Source organism: Melospiza melodia, chromosome 12, assembly GCF_035770615.1.
Source record: "Melospiza melodia melodia isolate bMelMel2 chromosome 12, bMelMel2.pri, whole genome shotgun sequence".
Taxonomy (NCBI): Eukaryota; Metazoa; Chordata; class Aves; order Passeriformes; family Passerellidae; genus Melospiza; species Melospiza melodia.
The window spans coordinates 7,387,880-7,414,121 of record NC_086205.1 but is presented as its reverse complement, the minus strand read 5'-3'; the positions used below and the strand labels follow the sequence as shown (position 1 = coordinate 7,414,121).

General features: G+C 56.7%; 1 protein-coding gene and 1 non-coding gene across 2 annotated transcripts; both read left to right on the top strand.

The window, feature by feature from the left end:
• The first annotated feature begins 845 nt into the window (after window positions 1-845).
• TRPM2 (transient receptor potential cation channel subfamily M member 2) lies at window positions 846-24,624 on the top strand. The gene is made up of 33 exons (XM_063166613.1): window positions 846-972; window positions 4,245-4,511; window positions 4,846-4,931; window positions 5,362-5,530; window positions 6,087-6,267; window positions 7,040-7,206; window positions 7,636-7,816; window positions 8,420-8,481; window positions 8,664-8,864; window positions 9,148-9,250; window positions 9,471-9,592; window positions 10,475-10,825; window positions 11,130-11,267; window positions 12,686-12,815; window positions 13,063-13,208; window positions 13,329-13,441; window positions 13,979-14,198; window positions 14,779-14,897; window positions 15,177-15,309; window positions 15,445-15,616; window positions 16,057-16,240; window positions 16,421-16,599; window positions 16,752-16,884; window positions 17,003-17,090; window positions 17,716-17,803; window positions 18,087-18,238; window positions 18,728-18,804; window positions 18,892-18,993; window positions 20,123-20,209; window positions 20,337-20,442; window positions 21,417-21,518; window positions 22,500-22,616; window positions 23,429-24,624. The coding sequence occupies exons 2-33, from the start codon at window positions 4,317-4,319 to the stop codon at window positions 23,552-23,554; spliced, it is 4,530 nt and encodes a 1,509-aa protein (XP_063022683.1). The 5' UTR covers window positions 846-972; window positions 4,245-4,316; the 3' UTR covers window positions 23,555-24,624.
• Window positions 21,376-21,460, top strand: LOC134424000 (Z6 small nucleolar RNA). Its single transcript, XR_010029293.1, has one exon. It is a non-coding gene; the product is annotated as a Z6 small nucleolar RNA (small nucleolar RNA).
• Window positions 24,625-26,242: the final 1,618 nt, after the last annotated feature.

The window sequence follows — 26,242 nt, the reverse complement described above, 5'->3', positions numbered from 1 at the left end:
AGAGAGCAAAAGTGTAAGAGCGTAAATGGGTAAGAGAGCAAAGTTCCCATTACAATACCATAAATCTTCTTCTGTGTTGAATATTCTGATTCTCACTGACCAATCTAGTACAATATACAAATCCTATAGCATTTACATACAGCCTATCAGAACCATTACATTACCAGACTGTGTTGCATTTTAAACCCTAAAAACTCCTCTTTGGGCCCCTTCTGCCAAGCTGTAGGGTCTGCTCTGACCCTTGGAGCTGTCTGCAAGCAGAGGGTGTTGTTCCATCAAAAGGGGATTGCCTTTAGCTGGCCACACCATTGTTTTCCAGTTGTTTAGCAACTAAGGTATCTCAAACCTTGCTTTCATTTCAATCTTGCCTATAGTTTCTATATTCTCAAAATCTTTTGCCAGGCAATCATATTTATAAGGCTTTCCTGTTTCATCTTCCCCAGCACCCCCCCCCCCCACACCTATTTCCTATTTATTTCTTTCCCTCTCTCTCTCCAGTGAATTTGATATTCACAGTCAGATAAACCCCATACCATTATCACTGGCCTATGTGACAGTGACATTTGCACCTTAATTCGGGCAGAGGCACTTCTGGCATCCTCAATAACCTCACCCTGACGCCTGCCCCGAGGGGTTTGGGCGCAGTGAGCCCTGCCCACCTGGGGCTAGGGGCATCGGGGCTCACTGCGGGCACTGCCAGGGTGACTCAGCCTCTCCAGCACGCTCGGGCCCGCCTGGGCTCTGCAGCTCCGCGGCTCGGATCGCTCCCGCAGCCTGATTTGCTGGGAAGCTGCCAGCGGCTGCCGCCTCCTCCTCTCTGCAGGCAGCGCTGCCCCGCTCCCCGCTCATCGCCGCTGCCTCTGGCGACAGAATGACAGAGTGACCCGGCGGAGCGGAGGGACACGGCGCTGAATGGCTGCGGGGGCACGGGGCGGAGAGCCGGGGATGCGGCCCGGGGATGCGGCACCAAAGGTACGGGCACGGTGTGCCGGGAGGGGCAGCAACCGGGGCGGCTCGCAGGGGTTTAGGAACAGGGGCAGATTTCAGGGGTGCAGGGTCACGGGTCGTTTTCAGGGGGTTTAGGAGCAGGGGCGGCTTTCAGGGGTGCGGGATCACGGGTCGTTTTCGGGGGGTTTAGGAGCAGGGGCAGATTTCAGGGGGTTTCAGGGTCACAGACAGTTTTCTAGGTTGGCAGGATCATGGGCAGTTTTCAGGGGGTTTAGGATGACAGGCAGTATCCAGAGGGTTTAGGAACAGGGGCAGTTTGCAGGGGTGCAGGATCGCGGGCAGTTTTCAGGAGGGCAGGGGCAGTTTTCAGGGGTTTTAGGATCAGGGGCAGTTTCCAGAGGGTTTAGGAACAGGGGCAGTTTGCAGGGGTGCAGGATCGCGGGCAGTTTTCAGGAGGGCAGGGGCAGTTTTCAGGGGTTTTAGGATCAGGGGCAGTTTTCAGGGGCTTTAGGATCAGGGGCAGTTTTTAGGGGGCCAGGATCAGGGGCGGTTTTCAGGGAGGGCAGGAGCAGAGGCAGTGTTCAGGGGGTTTAGGAGCGTGGGCAGTTTGCAGGGGGGCAGGATCAAGGGAAGTTTTCAGGGGGAGCAGGAGCAGAGGGGCAGTTTTCAGGGGGTTTAGAAACAGGGGCAGTTTTCAGGAGGGGCAGGATCATGGGCAGAAGCAGGAGCAGTTTGCATGGGGTTTAGGAGCAGGGGAGGTTTTCAGGGAGGGCAGAATCACGGGCAGTTTTCAGGGGCTTTAGGATCACGGGCAAGTTTCAGGGGGGGCAGGAGCAGGGGCAGTTTTCAGGGTATTTAGGATCAGGGGCAGTTTTCAGGGTGGGAAGCATCACAGGCAGTTTTCAGGGGGTTTAGGATCACAGGCGCTTTTTGGGGTTGGCAGGATTACCGGCAGTTTTCAGTGGGGGCTGAATCAGGGACAGTTTTCAGGGGCTTTAGCATCAGGGGCAGTTTTCAGGGAGTTTAGGAACAGGGGCAGTTTTCAGGGGAGCAGGATCAGAGGCAGTTTTCGAGGTGGGAAGCATCATGGGCAGGTTTTAGGGGGTTTAGGATCAGGGGCAGTTTTTAGGGGGCCAGGATCAGGGGCGGTTTTCAGGGGGCCAGGATCAGGGGCAGTTTTCAGGGTGGGCAGAATCAGGAACAGTTTTCAGGGGGTTTAGGATCAGGAGCAGTTTTCAGGGGTGCAGGAACAAGGGCAGTTTTATGGGGGGCAGTTTTCGGGATGGGAAGCATCACGGGCAGTTTTCAAGGGGTTTAGGATCACGGGCAGTTTCCAGGGGGGGCGGGATCAGGGGCGGTTTTCGGGATGGGCAGTTTTCAGGGGCTTTAGGATCGCGGGCGGTTTTTGAGGTTGGCAGGATTATACCGGCAGTTTTCAGGGGGCCAAGAGCAGTTTTCAGGGGGTTGAGGATCACGAGCAGTTTTCAGGGTGGCAGAATCATGGGCAGTTTTCATGGAGGGCAGGAGCAGGGCCAGCTTTCAGGGCAGACAGGATCAGAGGCAGTTTTCAGGGGGACAGTTTTGAGGGGGGCAGTTTTGAGGGTGGCAGAATCAGGGGCAGTTTTCAGGGGGACAGGATCAGGGTCAGTTTTCCCCCTTGCACTCCCTCCTGCTGGGTACTGTGACCACCCCGTGTGCTGAGGGCCAACCTGACCCCCTCAAGCTGGGAGGCAGGCAGTGTGTGCCTGTCCTTGTCCCCAAGCCCCTAAGGACAGGAATTCCAGGTACTGGAGGACAGACAGCTATTCCAGGTGCTGGAGCCCTTCCTGCATGGGTTTATGAGCTGTTTGTGGCCATGCCCCAAGCCCCCACGAGCCTGTCTGCCTTGTGGGGCCATGGACAAGAATTAGGAGTGCATTTGACCTTATTTCAACTGCTCTTTCTCCAAAAATCAGATCTGCTGGGGGTTGTGCTGATGCAGAAACCCAGCCTGCCAAAATCTGCCTCCCAAGGTCAGTGGGGCTGTGGGAGATCCCAGGAGGGAGGCTGATAAAAGAGCTTTACATTGCTACTCCATGATTTAGCATCAGCATCCTTGTTCCCACAAGGACTCCCCACCCTTGGGTGAAATGAAGGATTTGGCTTGAAGAAAGCAGAAAAAAAATCCTCCTTAAACACAGACCCCACAGCTTGAGCAGAGCATCACCTGAGCCTGGTGCTTCCTCCATTACCTAACCCTAGCTCTCCTGAGAGGACATCACCTCCCTTAGGCTCCAGAGACCCCAGGAGCATTTCCACCTTTGCCCCAGCAGCTCTCCCATCTCTGCAAAGGGGCTGTGTGTGTTCAGAGGGGCACAGGAGTTCTGCAGCAAGCCCATGTGCATCTTGGGGCTCTCAGGACACCCTTGCAGGGCACACAGGACTCCAGCACCCAGTCCCTGCAGCCTGCATGTCCATATTCCCAGATTTTCCATGCAGGGCCATGCTTAGACTGCTCACACAAGAGACCTAGTTTCTGCTCTCCCTGCTGCCAGAAATATCCCAGCTGCCTGCAGTGGAGAGCAGGTGAGGAGAGCCACAGGCTGGCAGTGCTGGGGCGCTTTGGGGATATTGAGGGGCTCCCCAGGGAATTGTGCTGTGGTCACCACAGACGTGGGGACACCCTGTGTCAGGATTGTGCTGAGGGGATGGCAGGTGGGCCACTCTCCACCCTGGCAGTGATGGATGGGGCACCTCAGTGCTCTTAGCTCATGGGCATCCTTTATTTCTTTGAAGGCCAGGTTGGAGGGTGTAATGGTGGTCACAGGGAAGAGATGAGGATCTGAGTCCATGTTACAGAAGGCTTGATTTATTATTTTATTATATATATTACATTAAAACGATACTAAAAGAATACAAGAAAAGGTTTCATCAGAAGGCTGGCTAAGCTAAGAATAGCAAAGAAAGAATGATAACAAACTTCTGTCTCGGACAGAGAGTCCAAGACAGCTGGGCTGTGACTGGCCATTAATTACAAACAACCTCATGAGACCAATCACAGATGCACCTGTTGCATTCCACAGCAGCAGATAACCATTGTTTACATTTTGTCCCTGAGGCCTCCCAGCTTCTCAGGAGGAAAAATCCTAAGGAAAGGATTTTTCATAAAAGATGTCTGGCTTGGAGGAGGCTTGGAGAAACCTGCTAGAGGGGCAGGTGTCTCTGCCCTTGGCAGGGGTGTGGAAGGAGATGAAATTTAAGGCCCTTCCCAGTGCAAACCATTCTGGGACTCTCTGATTCTCCTCCACTGCCCTCAGGATGGGGACGCTGAGGAGCTCCCAGCCTAGGATCAGGAGAGGGGAGGCTGAGAAGCCCCGGACGCAGGAGCCATGTCGGCGCGCGGGCGCTGCGCCAGGGTGCTGCCCTCCGAGCTGAACAAGGTGTGCCCCGAGAGGGGAGATGAGCCTGCCACACACCCCAGCAAGATGAGCGACTTCGAGGTGGTCCCCAACCTGCAGCAGAGCAGCAGCAGTGTCTCCAGGAGCAGGAGGAAGGCTCATTTCCCTGCTGGCAGCAATGAAAAGGCAAGTTCAGGGGGTGCTGGAAGAGGGGATGGCTGGGCACATGCGTGAAACAGCATTAATGAGTGGCTCACTAACAGGAGCATTAATAACTGATCAGGTTGGTTTTAGGGACAGACAGAAAACCTGCAGACATCTGAGGCACATGGCCAGCACTCATATCCCTTCTCCTTGGAATGCAACTGGCTTTGTGCTTGCAGACAACAATGGAGCTTTCGTCCTTCACGCCCCAAGAAGCGCCCAGATGTGCTCCCATCCCCATGGTGTCTGACCCCTGGAATAACTTCTGGCCCTTTCCAGAAACCCTGACCCGTGGCTGCTTTTCTTGCTCCACCAGGAAAATCTCATCTCCTGGATTCCTGAAAACATCCGAAAGAAGGAATGCACCTATTTTGTGGAAAGCTCCCAGACGTCAGATTCTGGGTAAGTGAGGCACTCCCTCCTTCCCTCCCCTGCAGGAGAGCAGAAGTGAGGGTTGATAACAAAGCTACAGCACCAGAAATCCCAACTTTCTGTCACAGGGATTCACAACCCCCTTTCTAACTGGTTGTTCAGCATGTGGTGAGTCACTACATGGCTGAGATTCTGTGTCCCAAAGAAAAACATTTCCAATGCTTTTGCAGGCAGTCATTTCCACCCTAAATATTTCCATCCTAAATCTCTACCGGTGGAAATATTTGGCTTTTTCCCCTTAATTTCCTCCCCAAACATTGCCCTTGTTTCTGCACAAGTTCTGAGCAGGGGGAGCAGCTGGGTGGGAGATGTGGGGTCCGTGATGCTCCTCGGGAGAACAGCACCTCCTGCCCAGGCTGAGGTTGGGGTTTCTCCATGGAGCTCTCGGTGTGTTTTTCAGGAGGATCGTTTGTGAGTGTGGCTATCTCAGGGAACAGCACCTTGACGATGCTGCCAAGCCTCCCATCTTCCTGGGGAAGGAGTGGGACCCCAGCAGGCACATCCAGGAGATGCCAACGGATGCCTTCGGCGACATCCGCTTCACAGGGCTGGGGCAGAAGACAGGGAAGGTGATCTGCTTGTCCCCGCCGTGGGTGTGTGGGGAGTCAGTGCTTGGGTCAGTGAAGAGCTCATAGGTGTCGTGGGAGAGGACACAGAGTTTCCTCTGGATCAGGGCGATGGTTATCTTGGCCATGGGTGGGTTGGCCACCTGTGCGATGACATAGGAGATGGCACAAGAGCATTTCCCTCCTTGATGAGAGGACATTGGGAAAGGGTGGAATTGCCCCAAAAGCAACAGTGACTCAAGCAGTGGAGGGGTTGGGACAGGACCCCTCCTCTCACCCTTAAACCCTTTCTGAAACCACAAGACTCATGATTCAAGGAGTGGCTGTTCCCCGTCCTTGCCCTCAGATTTGTCTGGGGAATGTTTCTTCCCAGGAAAGTGAACAGGAATAGGGTCATGGACATAGACCTGGACCAGCAGCAACAGAACTCTGCTGTGGAATGGTGTTGGGAAGCCTCTGGGGTGGGACGGGAGGAATTGTGCTGGAGGAGGTGTCCTGTTACCCTGACCCCGTGGTTTATACCCAAAATAAAAAATGCGCGCGGTCCCTTTTCCTGCAGTACGTGCGTGTCTCCTCGGACACCCCCCCAAGGGTCATCTACCACCTCATGACACAGCACTGGGGCCTGGACCCCCCCAACCTGCTCATCTCAGTCACTGGGGGAGCCAAAAACTTCATCATGAAGCCAAGGCTGAAGAACATCTTCCGGCAAGGGCTGGTCAAGGTGGCCCAGACCACAGGTAAGACACCACAGAATAATGACATTGCAGAGTCATAGAATAGTTGGGGTTGAAAGGGACTTTTAAATGTCATCTGGATGCAGAGGGTCTGTGGTGGTGTTCACAGGGGTCCTGGGAAGAGGGAAGAGACAAGAATCTGACTCCATGTTTCAGAAAGCTTATTTATTATTTTATTACATATATATAATGTTAAAACTATACTAAAAGGATTTTATCAGAAGGCTTGAAAGGAAAGGAAAGAAAATTAAAAGATAACAAAAGCTCGTGAGTCTCAGAGAGTCCAAGACAGCTGGACTGTGATTGGCCATTAATTAGAAACAACCACATGAGGCCAATCACAGATGCACCTGTTGCATTCCACAGCAGCAGATAACCATTGTTTACATTCTGTTCCTGAGGCCTCCAGGCTTCTCAGGAGGAAAAGTCCTAATGAAAGGATTTTTCATAAAACGTGTCTGTGACAAGGGTCTCCCTGTGGTTGTACCTGGCCATGCCAGGCTCAGGGAGCTGGGCTGCTCTGGTGGTGCTGAGCTGCTTTGGGAGCTCTGTAGGTCCTACCTGGACCACGATCACCAGGGATGGGCTGCTCCTGCTCAGTCACAAGAGAGGCTCAAAAGGTGCTGAAGAAGGCATTGCCTGTGCCACCAGGGCAGGGAAGGGACATCTCTTGGGGAACGGAGCACCCCAGGGACCAACAGCCACATGGGGGAGGCTGGGAGACGGCTGTGGGCAGAGCCTCTCCCTTCCCATGGCCCTCTGTGCCCCCTCCCAGGAGCCTGGATCATCACAGGGGGGTCCCACGCTGGTGTGATGAAACAGGTGGGAGAGGCAGTGCGAGACTTCATGCTGAGCTGCAGCCACAAGGAGGGCGACATTGTCACCATTGGCATTGCCACCTGGGGGACCGTGTACAACCGCGAGAGCCTCGTCTGCCCCATGGTGAGCCAGGCAGCCCAGGGAAACACAGCGGGGCACAAGTGATGCTCACAGAACTCCAGAATGGCTTGGGTTGGAAGGAACCTTATGGCTCAGCTTGTTCCACCCTCTGCCATGGGCAGGGAATCTTTGATTAGACCAGGTTGCTCCAAGAGCCATCCAGCCTGGCCTTGAACTCTTCCAGGGATGGCACCAGGCTGGAATTTGCTGAGAAGCCCCTCCACCCTGCCCAGTGGTTCTGCGCTTCTCCTGGGTGGACTCTTGTGGGTGTGAGGGACAGTGGAGCATGGGGCAAGGCTGACATGAGCGCTGTGGGGGCACAGGGACAGTTTGGCCAGACTGTCTCCAAGTGCTGACCCATTCCTGTCACCTTGGCTATCTGCTGCTCCTCTGCCAGGCTTCTCCCAGAGTGTCTCCTCCTGCTCCTTACAGGGGGGCTTTCCTGCTGAGTACGTGCTGGATGAGGAGAACCAAGGCAGCCTTTCCTGCCTGGACAGCAACCACTCCCACTTCATCCTGGTGGACGACGGGACCCACGGGAGGTACGGTGTGGAAATCCCCCTGAGGACCAGGCTGGAGAAGTTCATCTCTGAGCAGACCAAGGTGAAAGGAGGTAATGGCAACACACAGCCTGGCCTGAGGCAGGGATGGGCCATGCCCCTGGAATGGTGTCCTTCCTGGGCTCCAGCAAGGGGCTGTGGCTTCCCCAGAGGATCCAGGCAGTGTCTGAGAGGATTGCCATGATAAATGTGGAACCTGGTTCCTCCGTGACACAGATCAAAGAACCTTACTCTGCCAGACTTATGGGATCACTAAAGGAGTCCCCAAACCTTGTTATGCTGAGTTGTTCAGGGAAAGTAATTTCTCCCACAGGGCCAGGTCCCAATGGAGCTTCCAGATGTCACCTTCTCACTGTGCAGATGATCTCCTGCCATGGCACATGCACTCATGTGCTCACAGAACCCCAGAACCCCCTGAGCCAGAAGAGACCCATAAGGATCCTCAAGTCCAACTCCTTGCACAGAACACCCCCAAAAATCCCACCATGTGTCTGACCTGCCAGACAAACACTGGGCATGGTTTTCCTCCCCTCCCCTGAAGCCTGACGTGTCAGGGACACTGCTCCCACCTTGCCTTCTGCACTCCACCACTCAGAGGAGACCCTATGCGGGGATCAGCCCTATGGGAAGGTCACCCTGGGTTTGCTTCCCTGCAGGTGTTGCCATCAAGATCCCCATCGTGTGTGTGGTGCTGGAAGGAGGCCCTGGGACTCTTGATGTAAGGAAGTGCTTGTGGCAAGCTGAGGCAGGGGTTCAGAGGAGGAACAGCCCCTTCCCGGGGTGCTGCTCCCGTTGGTGCCACACGGACAGGAGTGCTGGCAGCAGCAGAGCGTGCCAGGCTCACAGAGGGCCTGCAAGTGTCTGGCTGGGATCCTGACCAAGCTCCCTGCTCTGCTGCAGACCATCTACAATGCCATCACCCACGGGACCCCCTGTGTGATCGTGGAAGGGTCGGGGCGCGTGGCCGATGTCATCGCGCAGGTGGCCAACCTGCCCGTGGCCAAGATCACCATCGCCCTGATCCAGAGCAAACTCAGCGTCCTCTTCCAGGACACCTACGAGCTCTTCACTGAGAGCAAACTGGTGGAGTGGACCAAGAAGGTGAGTCCCCTGCAGCCTTTGGGAGACCAAAGAGCAGCAAGGGTCCCAGTGGGGAGTTTAAGCCTCATCTGCCCCCAGCCACTCTCATCATTGTCCTGGTGGGCACCCCAAGGGCTCAGGCTCCCTTTGGGCACAGAGGGAGTGTTTGTGACCAGCCCACGGTGGAGGACACAGCCCAGGGGTTCTGCAGGAGATGGAGGGCAGTGAGGAATTGCCCAGCCCAATGGGGAGCAGCAGGGAGGAGATGCTGCTGCTCAATGCTTTGCCCATGGCTCTCCTGTAGATCCAAGACATCGTGCGGAGCCGGCAGCTCCTGACCATCTTCAGAGAGGGCAAATATGGCCAGCAAGACGTGGATGTGGCCATCCTCCAGGCCCTCTTCAAAGGTGAGGGCTGGGGGCCTCCCTGGGAGGATGGGGCAAGGTGAAGAGGACAGGGGTCAAGTCACCTCCTACCTCTGCTTGACTCATGGGGTCACCAAAGAAGTCCCCAAACTTGTTCTTGGGGAGAGATTATTATCCAAAGGGCCACACACCCAAGGAAGCTCCCAGTTGGTATCTTCTCACTGGGTGATGCTCTGTTCTAACCCGTTGACTTTGTGTGCAGCATCCCGAAACCAGGACCACTTTGGTCGGGAGAACTGGGACCACCAGCTGAAGCTGGCCGTGGCCTGGAACAGGGTGGACATTGCCCGGAGTGAGATCTTCACAGATGACCACGACTGGAAGGTAGGGCCATGCCTGTGCTGCTTGTCTGATCAGGCTTACAGCTTGGCGGGCACTTCTCACCTTGGCTGTGCCCAGAGTTTTCAAGGGGTTTCTCCTGGACCCTGAACTCCCAGTGCATTAACTGGGGCTGTTCTTCAAAAATGCTCTCAAACACCCAGAGCAGAGCTAAGCACACACAAAGGCAATTGGTATTTTGCTCAAAACCAGTGTTTTTAAACACCCACCTAGAACCTAAAGTACCTCTTGACAGCTCTGCCCTGTGGTCACTGCTCAAACAGAAATTTGTGTCTAAACTAATCCCTGCTCATACCTTATTGCAGAGTGGGGCAGCTCTGCCATCCCTGCCTGACCTTGCTGTTGAGAAGCCAAAGCTGAGCAGGGTTTTCTGTCCTTCCTGATGGGGCTGTGGAACCTGGAAGGGATTTTCTTATTGCAGCCAACAGTTTGGGTTCCCCCAGCTCACACACCTTTGATGAGACTGGGAAGGGATATTTATCAAGGATAAATGCCCCAAATGTTGAAGGTCAAGCTGGCAACCTGGACACCTGCAAGGTGTCCCTGCCCCTGGCAGGGGATTGGAATGAGATGAGCTTCCAACCCAAACTGTGCTGTGATTCTGTGATATTCCTGAACTTGGGGTAGGTGGTCTCTACCCTATCCATCCCTCTGCCCAGCAGCCAAGGGGGCAGAGGTCTCCACTGCCGCAGAGGAGTGCCCTCTTCTAACGCCCTGGGAACATCCCACAAGTTTTAGTGCATGCCTTGTGCTCTTTCACATCCAAAGATTCCTCCTGTGCTCAGGGATGAAATCTCCCCCCGAGTGAGGAGCACAGTAGGAGCTCTGAGACCAGGGAGCCCCTCACCTCTGCCTCTGCCCTGCCAGCCCTCAGATCTCCACCCCGTGATGGCAGCCGCCCTGATCTCCAACAAACCCGACTTTGTGAAGCTGTTCCTGGAGCAGGGAGTGCGCCTCAATGATTTTGTCACCTGGGACACGCTGGTTTACCTCTACGACAACCTGGCGCCATCCTGCCTGTTCCACAGCAAGCTGCAGAAGGTGCTGCTGGAGGAGAGGGAGCACACGGCCGGCTCCAAGGTGCCGAGGCAGCAGATGCACCACGTCTCGCAGGTGCTGCGGGAGCTGCTGGGGTGCTCCACGCAGCCCCTGTACCCCAAGCCCAAGCAGGCGGAGCGGCCCCGGCTCTCCATCCCCGTGCCGCACATCAAGCTGAACGTACGCATCTCGGGTTACCGCTGGGGAGGGAGGGACACCGCCTCCGGGTCTCTGTCCTGCTGTCTGCTCACAAATGCTCCTAAAAGTGCCTTTTAGTCGTCTAAAAGGTGCAGCTTCCTACAGCTGTAGCACTGTGTGGATGCGTGATGCTGGTGGGGTGGGTGCACGGTGGATGCACAACTCCACCTGATCCCGCTAGAAAAAGTGAAAATCCCAGGATTAATCCAGTCCTGGGAGGCGGGCAAAGCCCTTTGCATGGGTGCTGGAGGCAGCAGCAGGGGTTTGAGCATGGCACACCTTGCAGGTGCAGGGCTCCAGCCTGAGGTCCCTCTACAAGCGCTCTCCTGGCCGAGTCACCTTCACCATGGACCCCGTGCGCGACCTGCTCATCTGGGCCGTGGTGCAGAACCGCAGGGAGCTGGCAGAGATCATCTGGGCACAGGTACTGTAGGAGCCAGGGGGGTGGGATGGTCGGGATGGATGGAGGTGAGAGATCTCTGAAGCCAGGTCGTGGAACTTGGGGTTCATTGCAAAGGGCCTGGGTGCAGGGCCCTGCTGGGATTTGGGGTTTATTGCAAAGGGCCTGGGTGCAGGGCCCTGCTGGGATTTGGGGTTCATTGCACAGGGCCTGGGTGCAGGGCCCTGCTGGGATTTGGGGTTTATTGCAAAGGGCCTGGGTGCAGGGCCCTGCTGGGATTTGGGGTTCATTGCAAAGGGCCTGGGTGCAGGGCCCTGCTGGGAGCTGCCAAACACAGCTCAGAGCAGGCCTGAGAGAAGAGAGGGGGAGAGAGGGTGAGTGGATAAGAGAGCAAAAGGGTAAGGGAGCAAAGTTCCCTTTACAATACCATAAATCTTCTGTGTTGAATATTCTGATTCTCACTAACCAATCTAGTACAAGACACAAATCCTATAGCATTTACATACAGCCTATCAGAACCATTACATTACTATTCTGTGTTGCATTTTAAACCCTAAAAACTCCTCTTTGGGCCCCTTCTGCCAAGCTGTAGGGTCTGCTCTGACCCTTGGGCCTGTCTGAAAGCAGAGGGAATTGTTCCATCAAAAGGGGATTACCTTCACCCAGCCACACCATTGTTTTCCAGTTGTTCAGTAACTGAGGTATCTCAAAGCTTGCTTTCATTTCAATCTCACTTATTGTTTCCATATTCTCAAAATCTTTTGCCAGACAATCATATTTATAAGGCTTTCCTGTTTCATCTTCCCCAACAAGGTACCACAGCCCAGAGCTGAGGGGCTCACATGGAGCCAAACCTCACAGCCCCACTGGGATTTGGGGTAGTGGGAGAGTTGTCCTTAGCCTGACCCCAGCCAAAGAGGAGCCAGCCAGCCTGAGGGCACTTAATGTCCATCTCCAGCCACACCATGAGGCCAGATCTCTCATTTCCTGGGCAGAACAGGCAGAGGGGATGTGCTGAGCCAGAAGTGGGCTAAGTCAGGCTGAGAGAGCCCCCAGGGACACGGCAGCTGGGGTGGAGGAGTCTTCCACTCATAAACAGCATTCCAGGACAAGGGGCAATGTAACTGGTGGCACAGTGAGCATGCCAAGGAGCCACCCTGTCCCATCAGCCAAGGGCAGGGCTGCTCCCATATTCCCCAGACAGTGGGTTATCCACAGGTGAGCTTGGGTCAGCCCTTGTCGTGGCAAGCTGTCCATCCTGAGCACCATGGCAAGCTGTCCATCCTGAGCTTGGCTCAGCCCTTGTCGTGGCAAGCTGTCCATCCTGAGCACCAATCTGCTTGGGCCACCCTCCCTCCTTCCTGTGGCAGCTGGGCAGATCTTGTCAAGGCTTCTGGGACGTGACAGAGTGCCCATGCTTTCCATATCCTCTTCTGTGCCAGAGCCAGGACTGCATGGCAGCTGCACTGGCCTGCAGCAAAATCCTGAAGGAGCTGGCCAAGGAGGAGGAGGACACGGACACCACCGATGACATGCTGGCCCTGGCCGAGGAGTACGAGCACAAAGCAATCGGTGAGCAGGAGGGCACCAGCACCCCAGGGCTGCTCCTGCATTCCAGGGCAGCTGAGCTTTACCCAGGAGATGTCTGGGGGGTGAGAAATGAGGGTCCCATCCCCACAGTTGGGGATTATGGTCCACAGGCCGTGCCCACACGCTGGTAGGAGTATCAGTGTGTGGTGCCATGTCCTGATCCAGCTCAGAAGGGTGGCTCTGTGGGCCCCAGAGCTCAGCCTCCTCCTGCTGGTGCTGGCCCTTCCAGGTGTGTTCACAGACTGCTACCGCAAGGACGAGGAGAGAGCCCAGAAGCTTCTCACCCGTGTCTCTGAGGCCTGGGGGAAGACAACCTGTCTGCAGCTGGCCTTGGAGGCCAAGAACATGAATTTTGTGTCCCATGGGGGCGTTCAGGTGGGCTCCCAGCAGTGGTCCCTGGAGGGAATGTGCCCAAGAGTTCCTCGTGGGTGGCTGTGTCACTCTGCCCTTCAGCCTCTGTAGCCAGAACTCCTCTTTCTCCTCTTCACTTTTTAGGCTTTTCTAACCAAGGTCTGGTGGGGGAAGCTCTCAGTGGACAATGGCCTTTGGAGGGTGATCACCTGCATGCTGTTCTTCCCCTTGCTCTACACCAAGCTCATCACCTTCAGGTATTCTGACAGCTGGGACACTCTTGCATTGTCACAGACATGTTTTAAGAAAAATCCTTTCCTTAGGATTTTTCCTCCTGAGAAGCTGAGAGGCCTCAGGAACAAACTGTAAACAATGATTATCTGCTGCTGTGGAATGCAACAGGTGCATCTTTGACTGGCCATTAATTAGAAACGACCAACATGGACCAATTGATTGGCCGTTAATTAGAAACGACCAACGTGGACCAATTGATTGGCCATTAATTAGAAATTACCAATGTGGACCAATTGATTGGCCATTAATTAGAAATAACCACATGAGACCAATCACAGATGCACCTGTTGCATTCCACAGCAGCAGATAATCATTGTTTACATTTTGTTCCTGAGGCCTCTCATCTTCTCAGGAGAAAAAATCCTCAGGAAAGGGTTTTTCATAAGACATGTCTGTGACATTGCACTGAGGCAGGGCTTCCTCCAGCCTCCCGCTGTGGCTGGCTGGGGCTGGGGGAGCTGCTGTGGCATCTCCTGAACCCACATCCATCCCTCCTGCAGCAGGGAGAAGAGGCTGCAGCCCCCCATGGGCTGCCTGGCGCGCCTCCGAGCCTTCTTCACAGCGCCCATCGTCATCTTCCTCATGAACACCCTGTCCTACTTCACCTTCCTGCTGCTCTTCGCCTACGTGCTGATGGTGGACTTCCAGCCCGCGCCCTCCTGGCGGGAATACCTCATCTACTTCTGGCTCTTCTCCCTGGTGTGCGAGGAGACCCGCCAGGTGTGGGCAGGCTGGCAGGTGGCACAGGAGGGCACACAGCCCTCTGGGTGCTCCAGGAGGTGCCACCACACAGCTCGTGTTCCCATGCTGCTTCTCGTGTCACCCCCTGTTCCGAGAGGTCCTGGCACGTGGAACCAGCAGATTCCTCATCTCTGAGGCCAGGGATTCTCATTGGCTGCTGTGTATTTGCAGGAGAAAATGCTGTAGGGCTGGTGGGCTTTTCCCAGGAGGTGTCTGGTGTCTGTTTTGGGAATGTAAGGAGATGGAGGAGCTCTTCCTTTGGTTGAATTCCCAGTAGGATTTCCAGGTTTTGCTTGACGTTTGAGATTTTCCAGCTTTTGCTTCAGCATCTCAGTGCCTTTCTCCTCCAGCCTGAAGAGCCCCAATGTCCCTGGTGTCCCCATGCTCCTTCCCAGATGTCCCCATGCTCCTCCCATGCCCCTAGAGCAAACCACATAGGCTCAGGTTGCCTTTGGTACAGTGAGAGTATCCATTGATGGCCAGATGATCTGTGTGTGCTCCCTTCCATCCCTGAGACACATGAGCATCTTGCACCCAGCCCCTTTTCTCTTCCCAACAGCTCTTGTATGATCCAGATGGACTTGGGATTGTGAAAATGGCTTCCCTGTACATCAAGGACTTCTGGAACAAGCTGGATATCTGTGCTATCCTGGTCTTTATTGCAGGGCTGACTTGCAGGTGAGCTGCAGAGCTCAACAGTATTTTCACAGAATTATGGAATCTCAGAGTGATTTGGGTTGGAAGGAGCATTAAAGCCCACCCATGGGCAGGGACACCTCCCACTTTCCAGGTTGCTCCAAGCCCTGTCCAACCTGGCCTTGGACACTTCCAGGGATGGGACAGCCACAGCTTCTCTGTGCCAGGGCCTCACTTCTCTCTCAATAATTCCAACCTAAATGATTCTATATGGTTCTATGGTGGCACTGAGGTGTTTCCTTTCCTCTCCTCCGTGGCCAGGCTGATCCCATCAACGTTATACCCCGGGCGCATCATACTGTCCCTGGCGTTCATCATTTTCTGCCTGCGCCTGATGCACATTTTCACAGTCAGCAGGACACTGGGGCCCAAGATCATCATTGTGAAGCGCATGGTGAGAGCTCCCCCCTGTCCTGGGGGGTGAGGCTGGACCCTCCTGCTGCAGCAGCTGGATGTGCCACCCCTGTCATGTCATCCTGGAGAGGGGCTTGCTCCAGGACACAGCCATCCTCCCCCTGTGTCTTTGCAGATGAAGGATGTCTTCTTCTTCCTCTTCCTGCTGGCAGTGTGGGTGGTGTCCTTTGGGGTGGCCAAGCAGGCTATCCTGATCCACAACGAGGAACGTGTGGAGTGGCTGTTCCGTGGCGTGGTCTACCATTCCTACCTGACCATCTTCGGGCAGATTCCCTCCTACATTGATGGTACAGGACACTGGCTGTGGCAGCCGTGGCCTAAGCAGGGTGGCTGTGATAACCATGGCATGAGCAGGATGGCTGTGATAACCATGAGCAGGGTGGCTGTGATAACCATGGCACGAGCAGGGTGGCTGTGATAACCATGGCAGGGTGGCTGTGATAACCATGGCACGAGCAGGGTGGCTGTGATAACCATGGCAGGGTGGCTGTGATAACCATGAGCAGGGTGGCTGTGGCAGAGCTGATGTACCAAACTCATGCCATGCTGACCCATGGAAGTGCCACAGAGCTGGCAGTGAGCAGAGCACCTGGGATGGCACAGATGGAGGTTTAGTCCCTGCCTGGTGCTAAGCTGCCTGGATGCTGGCTGCTGTCTGGGAGCAGAATGTGCTCCAAAGTACACTCAAGGTTTGGCCACCACAGAATCACACTGTGCTCTCCCACAGGGGTCAACTTCAACATCGACCAGTGCAGCCCCAACGGGACCGACCCTTACAAGCCCAAGTGCCCGGAGACAAACGGGGACAACAACACACCCATCTTCCCAGAGTGGCTGACAGTCATCCTGCTGTGCCTGTACCTGCTCTTCACCAACATCCTCCTCCTCAACCTCCTCATTGCCATGTTCAAGTGAGTCTGGGGGGCTCTAGGTGTGGTGGAAGCGATGGGATCCCATTCAGGGATCATAGATGTGGTAGGAGTAGCTGCAGCTCGGGGCTGATGAGGGAGCTGGGTAGAGCTGGGACACCATCCAGCCACGCTGTGCCCCCTGATCCGCCCGGCACGGCTGACACCTGGGCTGTGCCCCAGCTACACCTTCCAGCAGGTGCAGGAGCACACGGACCAGATCTGGAAGTTCCAGCGGCACGACCTGATCCAGGAGTACCACGGCCGCCCGCCCGCGCCGCCGCCCCTCATCCTGCTCAGCCACCTGCAGCTGCTGCTGCGCCGGGGCCTGCTCCGCCAGCCTGCCACCCAGCACAAGCTCAGTGAGCACCAGCACCCCCTCCTGCCCTCTGCCCCCTCCCCAGGGCACGGCACCGCACACCGAGGCACGGGGCTGGGCACGGGGGCTGCGCTCCTGCGCTTTGGGATGGATGGCCAGGGGTGGGACAGCACTGCCGTGCTCTTCCCTGGGCAGAGGAGAAGCTGGAGAAGAACGAAGAAGCTGCCCTGCTCTCGTGGGAGATGTACCTGAAGGAGAGCTACCTGCAGCACCAGCAGTGCCAGGAGAAGCAGAACACGGAGCAGATGATCCGGGACATTGCACAGAGGTATGGCTGCCCCCTGGGAATAGGATTCCTTCTGTCCTTCGGTGTCCTGGGCATGGAAGAGCTGGGATCAGGGCAAGGGTGGCTGCTGAGGGTGTTCCAGCCTGCACTCTCTCTCCAGGGTTGATGTGCTGGCAGAGCTGCTGGACTTGGACAGGGTGAAGAGGACGGGGGTAGTGGAGCAAAGATTGGGCTCTCTGGAGGACCAGGTGAGGAAAGATGAAATTTTTCCAGGGTCTGAGTCAATTGAAAGGTGAAATTTTTCCAGGGTCTGAGTCAATTGAATCAGAACATAGAATCTCTCTGAATCAATACCCTTTGATGTGACGGTGTTCACAGGGGTCCGAGGATGAAGGAAGAGACGAGGATCTGAATCCATGTTTCAGAAGGCTTGATTTGTTATTTTCTGATATATATTATATTAAAACTGTACTAAAAGAATAAAAGAAAGGATTTCATCAGAAGGCTAGCTAAGAATAGAAAAGGAATGGAATGATAACAAAAGCTTGTGGCTCAGACTGTCTGTCTGAGCCAGCTGACTGTGATTGGCCAATTATTAGAAACAACCACATGAGACCAATCACAGATGCACCTGTTGCATTCCACAGTAGCAGATAATCAATATTTACATTTTGTTCCTGAGGCTTCTCAGCTTCTCAGGAGGGAAAATCCCAATGAAAGGATTTTTCATAAAAGATGTCTGCAACAAACACTAGGGCACAGCCAGGATCACAGTGTGCGGTGGTTGATGCCCAGGGTGGCGGTGCCAGGGCAGGCTCCCGTGGCACTCAGGGGACAGTGGGGCAGGGGGTGACCCTGTGCTGTGCCCTGCAGGTGCACCAGAGCGCCCAGGCCCTGCGGTGGATGATGCAGGCGCTGCGGGGCAATGGCTTCAGCCCGGCAGAGGATGTGCCGCCCGTGGGTAAGCACAGCCCGCTCCTCCCCAGCAGCGCCAGGCTGGGCAGCCCTCACACCCCTCTGACAAGCAGGGAGACACAGGTTCCTTTGCTCCTGGGAGGTTTGGTGTCTCCATGAGCTCATCCAGCCCTTCCTGAGTCCATCCCCACCCTCCCTGGGGTTTAATGCCAGAAGAGAAGCCAGGGGACACCAACATCCCCATGGAGAGACTCAGCAGGGCCCCAGCCCACAGTGCTGGACGTGGGGCCCTGCTCTGTGGGACCCTGCTGTCTGTGTCTGCCCCACAGGCTCCTCCACAGCCCTGGGCACCAAGGAGCTTGCCCTGGAGGGGAGGCCCGAGGAGAGGCAGCCCCCGTGCCACGTGCTGGCCCGGAACCTCCTGTACCCGGGGTCCCACATTCTCCGCTTCCCTGTGCCCGACGAGAAGGTGCCCTGGGAGGTAGGAGCTGTGAACAGGGGCACTGGGGCTGGCAGGGGAAGGTTTGAGGCACATCCTGACAGTGGTGGGAAGAGGAGCCCATCATCCCATTTGGGAGCTGTTGTTCTTCCCAGCCCTGGGAGGGACCCTTGGCTTCCCGGAGTCGCTGCTTGAGTGACCCCAGAGAAAAGAGCTGGGATCCATCCCTGCTAGGGCCTGCAGTGCCAGGAATGCCTGGGGATGCTTGGTGGGACACAGGGCATACAAGCACCCACCTGTGCGTTTCCTGAAGCATGGCTGGCTCAGGGGCAGGGGCAGGATCCAGTACTGGCTTCCACGGGGGTGTGAGCCCTCCAGCCAGGACTCTGAGCTCAGCCCCCAGCAGAGCCTGGAGCATCACCTGGGCAGCATCCCACGGGCTGGGCAGAGGGAGAGGCTGGGCCCTGAGGTGTCCCTGGGGTCCCAGGGGGACTGACAGCCTGGGGGCTGACCCAGCCATGTCTGGTGCAGGTGGATTTCCCGCTCTACGACCCCCCGGCCTACTCGGCTGAGCACAAGGACATGGCAGTGCAGGACCCCTTCAGCCTGTGAGTGTCCCCCCAGGGTCCCCAGCCCTCCTCCCTGCCCTGGTGGCACAGCCAGCCCTCCCAGCCCGGCTGCCTCCCACCCTGCAGCTCCTTGGAGTCTCTGCTCAAGATCAACTACAACACCATGGACGGGCTGATCGACCGGCAGAGCTTCCACGGGCTGTACACCGTGCAGGACGGGCTGCCACTGTGAGTGCCACTGTCACTGTGCCACTGTGAGTGTCCCTGTCACTGCCACTGTGAGTGCCACTGTCACTGTGCCACTGTGAGTGCCACTGTCACTGTGAGTGCCACTGTCACTGTGTCACTGCCACTATGAGTGTCCCTGCCACTGTGAGAGCTACTGTGAGTGTCACTGTCACTGTGAGTGCCACTGTCACTGAGTGTCCCTGCCACTGTGAGAGCCCCTGTGAGTGCCACTGCCCCTGTGAGTGCCACTGTCACAGTGTCACTGCCACTGTGAGTGTCCCTGTCACTGAGTGTCCCTGTCACTGCCCCTGTTACTGCCACTGTGAGTGCCACTGTCACTGAGTGCCACTGTGTGTGCCACTGTCACTGAGTGTCACAGCCACTGTGAGTGCCACAGTCACTGTGTCACTGTCACTGTGAGTGCCCCTGTCACTGAGAGTGCCACTGTGAGTGTCCCTGTGAATGCCACTGTGAGTGTCCCCGTGAGTGTCACTGCCACTGTGTGCCACTGTCACTGTCACTGTCACTGAGTGTCACAGCCACTGTGAGTGCCACTGTCACTGTGTCACTGTCACTGTGAGTGCCCCTGTCACTGAGAGTGCCACTGTGAGTGTCCCTGTGAATGCCACTGTGAGTGTCCCCGTGAGTGTCACTGCCACTGTGTGCCACTGTCACTGAGTGCCACTGTGCGTGCCACTGCCACTGTGAGTGTCACTGACACTGCCCCTGTGAGTGCCCGTGCCACTGTGAGTGCCACTGTCACTGTGAGTGCCACTGTGAGTGCCACTGCTACCATGAGTGCCCCTTCCCCTGCCACTGAGTGTCCCTGCCACCACGAGTGCCTCTGCCCCTGTGAGTGCCACCGTGAGTGCCCCTGCCACTGAGTGTCCCTGCCACCATGAGTGCTCCTGCCCCTGTGAGTGCCACCCCCATGGCAGCCGCCTGGCAGGACAAGCACGGGCACACAGAGAGGCCAGAGCTGCCTGGGCACATCCATCCCATCCCCACTGTCCTACGGGGCAGGGATAACTGCATGGGCTGACCCCCAAAAACAGCCCCAAAATGTGGGATGCAGGGGTAGGGAAGGGTTCTGGGGTGCCCAGAGGGAGCCCTCACTGTCACCCTGCAGGAACCCCATGGGCAGGACGGGGCTGAGAGGCCGTGGGAGGCTGCACTGCTTCGGGCCCAACCATGCCCTGCACCCCGTGGTGACCCGGTGAGTGTGGGGAGGGAATGTGGGGTGGAAAAGGGGCCATGGGGTCACCCCAGAGAGCTGGCCAAACCCCAGCACTGCTGGGCAGAGGGGAGCCACAGCTGCAGCGTGACAGGGGCCTCTCCCACAGCTGGAGGAGGAACCTGGATGGGTCCATCATAAGGAAGAGCCTGAAGAAGATGCTGGAAGTGCTGGTGGCCCAATACCCCCTGTCAGATGTGTGGGCACTGCCTGGGGTGAGAAAAGGGAAAAAACAGGGAAGGGGAAAGGGAAGGGAAGGGAAGGGAAGGGAAGGGAAGGGAAGGGAAGGGAAGGGAAGGGAAGGGAAGGGAAGGGAAGGGAAGGGAAGGGAAGGGAAGGGAAGGGAAGGGAAGGGAAGGGAAGGGAAGGGAAGGGAAGGGAAGGGAAGGGAAGGGACCCACAGAAAAGGGGGAATCACAGGTGTGTGTCACAGCCTGGTTCAGGAGGTGCCTCTGCCCCTCCTGCAGAGCCCCTCTGTGACAGTGTTCACAGGGGTCTGAGGATGAGGGAAGAGATGAGGATCTGACTCCATGTTTCAGAAGGCTTGATTTATTATTTTATGATATATATTATATTAAAACTATACTAAAAGAATAGAAGAAAGGGTTTCATCAGAAGGCTAGGTAAGCATAGAAAAAGAAAGAATGATAACAAAGGCTTGTGGCTTGGACTCTGTTCGAGCCAGCTGACTGTGATTGGCCATTAATGAGAAACAACCACATGAGACCAATCCCAGATGCACCTGTTGCATTCCACAGCAGCAGATAATCATTATTTACATTTTGTTCCTGAGGCTTCTCAGCTTCTCAGGAGGAGAAATCCCAAGGAAAGGATTTTCCATAGAAGATGTCTGTGACATACCTGCATGCCAGGCTGCTGGGGCAGCAGTGCTCTCCTGACATTCCCCCTGACCCCCTGCCTCTCCCTCCTCCTCCCCATGGCTCCATCCTCCATGTGAGCCTGTTAAGCCGTTGGCAGAGCATCCTTTGGCAGACACTGGATCAGGCAAACTCAGACATAGACAGGGGCAGAGCTGAGGGCTCTGAGCAGCAGAGGGAGGGTGGGAGGCACCAGCAGCCCTTGTGGCACCTCCTGCAGTGCTGGCAGGCCTGATGGCCAGGCTGGTGGCAGGGAGGGAGGCTGCAGTGTGCTGGTGGCAGCCCCAGTGCTGACATCTGCTTTGGCACAGGGCTCCCTGGAGCCAGGGGAGACGCTGCCACTGAAGCTCAAGTGGATCCTGCGCAGGGAGTTCTGGCCCCAGTTCCAGAACCTGCTGAAACAAGGCACTGAGGTGGGGACACACAGGGGGTCACAGGAGGGCTCAGACACGTGGGCATCACTATGGATGGCACACAGGGGTCATGGGGACATCACCACGGCATGGGGACATGTGGGCATCACCATGGATGGCACACAGGTGACATGTGGGCATCACCCTGGGTGGCACACAGGTGACATGGGGACATCACCGTGGCACGGGGACATGTGGGCATCACTATGGATGGCACACAGGTGACATGTGGGCATCACCCTGGGTGGCACACAGGTGACATGGGGACATCACCATGGCACGGGGACATGTGGGCATCACCCTGGGTGGCACACAGGTGACATGTGGGCATCACCCTGGGTGGCACACAGGTGACATGGGGACATCACCATGGATGGCACACAGGTATCATGGGGCCATCAGCATGGCACGGGGACATGTGGGCATCACCCTGGGTGGCACACAGGTGACATGGGTACATCACCATGGCATGGGGACATGTGGGCATCACCCTGGGTGGCACACAGGTGACATGGGTACATCACCATGGCATGGGGACATGTGGGCATCACCCTGGGTGGCACACAGGTGACATGGGGACATTACCGTGGCACAGGGACATGTGGGCATCACCCTGGGTGGCACACAGGTGTCATGGGGACATCACCATGGCACGGGGACATGTGGGCATCATGGGCCATGTGGGTGGCACAGTGTAGAGAGGCAGGGTGCATCACCTCTTGGCCACTGCTGCCACCAGAAAGGAAGGGGCAGGGGAGGTGAGGATGTGCCATAATTCGTGTCTGGGGGTCAGGGAGCAGCACAGAGACCGCAGGGAAGGGGGCCCACACCAGGCTGTGCCTGCAGCAGTGGCTCCCCATGCCACTGGGAGTGGGGCTCTGGTCTCCAGCAGGGCAGACCTGCTGGGCACTGCCCCACCCAGCCCAGGGTGCCCTCAGGGGGGTGCTGAGGGCTCTGCTCAGGTGCCATCCCCACACACAGGTGCACAAGGGCTACCTGGACGACCCCCGGAACACAGATAATGCCTGGGTGGAGACGGTGGCCATCAGCGTGCACTTTGACACCCAGCACGACCTGGAGATGAAGCGGCTGAACTCGGTGAGGGGCTGCCACCCCCGGGGCTCCCTGGGCACAGCAGCCACATCTGCACAGCCACAGCTCCACAGGGCTCTGCTGCATGCAGTGGGGGAGAGCAGGGGATGAACGTGGGGTGGCACCAGAATGTGTGCCCCAAAAACAGGCAGGGTTGGGGATGGGAGGTGCTGTTGAGTGTGGCTGGCAGCACATGTGTGACGGTGTTCACAGGGGTCTGAGGATGAGGGAAGAGATGAGGATCTGACTCCATGTTTCAGAAGGCTTGATTTATTATTTTATGATATATATTACATTAAAACTATACTAAAAAAAAGAGGACGAGGGTAGCGGAGCAAAGATTGGGCTCTCTGGAGGATCAGGTGAGGCAAAACCAGGACAAGTACCCAAGAAAAGTGAAATTTTTCCAGGGTCTGAGTCAATTGAAAGATGAAATTTTTCCAGGGTCTGAGTCAATTGAAAGGTGAAATTTTTCCAATTTTTCAATTTTTTCAATTGAATCAGAACATAGAATCTCTCTGAATTAATACCCTTTCATCAGAAGGCTGGCTAAGAATAGAAAAGGAAAGAATGATAACAAAGGCTTGTGGCTCAGACTCTCTGTCCAAGCCAGCTGACTGTGACTGGCCATTAATTAGAAACAACCACACGAGACCAATCCCAGATGCACCTGTTGCATTCCACAGCAGCAGATAACCATTGTTTGCATTTTGTTCTTGAGGCCTCTGAGCTTCTCAGGAGGAAAAGTCCTAAGGAAAGGGTTTTTCATGAAAGATGTCTGTGCCACACACACCTGTGTGACATCTGTCCCCCTGCAGTTCCTCCAGGGCTGTGACCCCGAGCTGTGCATCCGCTGGCAGGTGCTGGACAAGAGGATCCCCCTGCACGCCAACCACAAGGAGCTCCTGCACAAGGTCTCAACCCTCCTCGGTGCCTACTACTGAGGCCTCCGTGGGCACACACCAGGCTCTGGCTGGGCCCTGCAGCTCTGAGAACACGGGAGCTGCTGGAGCTGAGGTGCTCTGGGTGCCTCTGTGAATGTACGTATGCCGCAGGACTCTGGGAGGAAAAGTGTCCCCTCCCTGCCACCTGAGCCACCAAGTTCAGCCCCAGCTCGTGGCTTGGTGCTTCCACATCAGCCCACAGCACTAGCCCAGAGCTTGGGGCACACAGAGCCATGGGGTTTCCCTGTGAGATGGGATCCTTCTGTCCACCCCAGCCTGCTCTTGGCTCAGGGTGGGCACGGGGGGCTCACCAGCCCCAGCTGCTCCTCCTCCTGAATATCCATCCCTGCTCCTGCTCCTGCTCCTGCTCTGAGCCACTGCCACAGATCCCAAAGGATTGCTCTGGGCAAGGCCTGGAGTCCCTCCTGTGGTGGCTGCACCCGTACCTCTGGTTGCCTCAGACCCAACAACATGGTCCTGAGCTGTGAGCCAGCATTCCTGAAGGTGTGAGCAGCTCTTGGCTTCTGTACCTATGGATTCACAGCCCTGCCGTGCCCCAAACTGTGTGTGATCCTGCTTGTGTATGCTGAGCTTGTAGCTAAACCTCCCTCCTCTCCCTGAGCTGAATGTCACCTGCCTGTCCCCACCCTTGTGCGCATGGGTGGGAGGTGGCAGCTTGCTGGGACACAGGTGACCCCTGCTCTGTGGCTCCTTGGGCAGGTGGGGACAGGAGAGGGGGCATCTGTGTGTCAATCCCAGACGTCCCTGCTTTAAGGGGTCTTTCACTCACGTTTTCTGCTGCCTGCCCTGGGGAGAACAAGGCACTGTGGACACATTTTTTGATCATCCAGAGGAGCCCCATGGTGGTGTGTTGTGCCTGGGACTGCTCAGGAAGGGATTTTGGTTCCCCAGTGGATCAGACCTGGCCAGCCAAGGCTGCTCATCCCACACTGGTGCCCACCACGGCACAACTGCAGTTTCACCAGGGCTGCACGTGGCTTTGGCAAGGGGAGGGGCTCAGTCTGGCAATGTGTTCAACCCAGCTCAATAAACCATTATTAAACACTGCAGGCTGCTGGTGTCTGACAGCTGTTTAAGCAGGGGCTGCTCCTGGGGGCCATGCTTGGAGCACACCCCCAGGATGAGCCCAATTCCCACCCCAATCCCACTTTGCCCGCAGCGATGGCTGAATCACAGAAGGGTTTGGGTTGGATGGGATTTCAGGGATGGTTTCATTTCAAGCCCCCTGCCGTGGGCAGGAGCAGCTTGCAGCAGCCCGGGAGAAGAGAACCCGTTTAGAGCTGATGTGCTCGAGAGGACTGGCCCCGTTCAGAGCTGAAATGAGAGCTGTGCTCTGAACTGCTGCAAGGCCCCTTCTTCCATCGCTCCTGGGCTGAAGTCTGCTCCTGGACTGATGTCTGCTCCTGGGCTGAAGTCTGCTCCCGGTTTCCCATCACCTCCAGGCCGGGGCCCGGCTGGGGAGGGACGATTGCGCCTCACAGCAGCTGATGAAGGTTCTAGACGGGCAGCCCGGACCGCCGCCTCCCAAACCTGCGGGAATCTCATTAGCAGCACTCAATTTGTGCGCACTGGGCTCGGCGCGGCCACTCTCCCGCAGCCCCTGGCTGTCCCACCACGCTGCTCCTCCCGTCCCCATCCCCATCCCCGCCTCCATCCCCATCCCCATCCCCGCACCGCTCCCATCCCATCCCATCCCCATCCCCGCACGGCCCCCGTCCCCATCCCCATCCCCGCACCGCTCCCATCCCATCGCATCCCATCGCATCCCATCGCATCCCATCGCATCCCATCGCATCCCATCGCATCCCATCCCATCCCATCCCATCCCATCCCATCCCATCCCATCCCATCCCATCCCATCCCATCCCATCCCATCCCATCCCATCCCCATCCCCGCACGGCCCCCGTCCCTGTCCCCATCCCCGCACCTCCCGGTGCTGCCGCGGCGGGACCGCCCGGCCCGGGGAGCGGCCGCAGCAACAGGTGGGGCCGGCCGGGACCGCGGCTGAACCGAACTGGCACCGACACCGACACCGACACCGACACCGACACCGACACGGTAAGCGAGCCCCGGGCTCCGGGGCAGCGGGGCCGCGGGGTCGGTGGTGCTGCGCGGAGGAGCCCCGGGTCCCCGGCAGGGCAGCGGGGTGGGCTGGAGCATCTCCCCCGACAGCCCCGGTGCGGGGAGGCTGCGGCTCCTGAGAGCCCCGGAGCCCTTCCACGCGGTGGGACCGGCCCCGGAGAGACGGAGCTGTGAGAGCTGCCATAGCCCGGGGCATTTTGCGGGGCCGGAGGGAGTCCCGGGAAGCCCAACTTCATATCCCTGTGCAGAATCCACTGCTGTGGGCAGGGCTGCAGGCAGAGCTGCAGATAGCATCTTTCAGGTATGAGCACACCTCGGGTGTGAGCATCCCTCGGGCGTGAGCATCCCTCAGGTGTGAGCATCCTTCAGGTGTGAGTATCCCTCAGGTGTGAGTATCTCTCAGGTATGAGCACACCTCGGGTGTGAGCATCCTTTGGGTGTGAGCATCCTTCAGGTGTGAGCATCTCTCAGGTGTGAGCACAACTCAGGTGCGAGCATCCTTCAGGTGTGAGCATCCCTCAGGTGTGAGCATCTCTCAGGTGTGAGCATCCCTCAGGTGTGAGCATCTCTCAGGTGTGAGCATC

Bases quoted from the DNA above. Each gene is read 5' to 3' on its own strand.
- TRPM2 (XM_063166613.1), top strand. From the start codon at position 4,317: ATGTCGGCGCGCGGGCGCTGCGCCAGGGTGCTGCCCTCCGAGCTGAAC. The intron at 4,932-5,361 runs GTAAGTGAGGCA...TGTGTTTTTCAG, and splicing joins TCCCAGACGTCAGATTCTGG to GAGGATCGTTTGTGAGTGTG. The intron at 7,817-8,419 runs GTAATGGCAACA...GCTTCCCTGCAG, and splicing joins GCAGACCAAGGTGAAAGGAG to GTGTTGCCATCAAGATCCCC.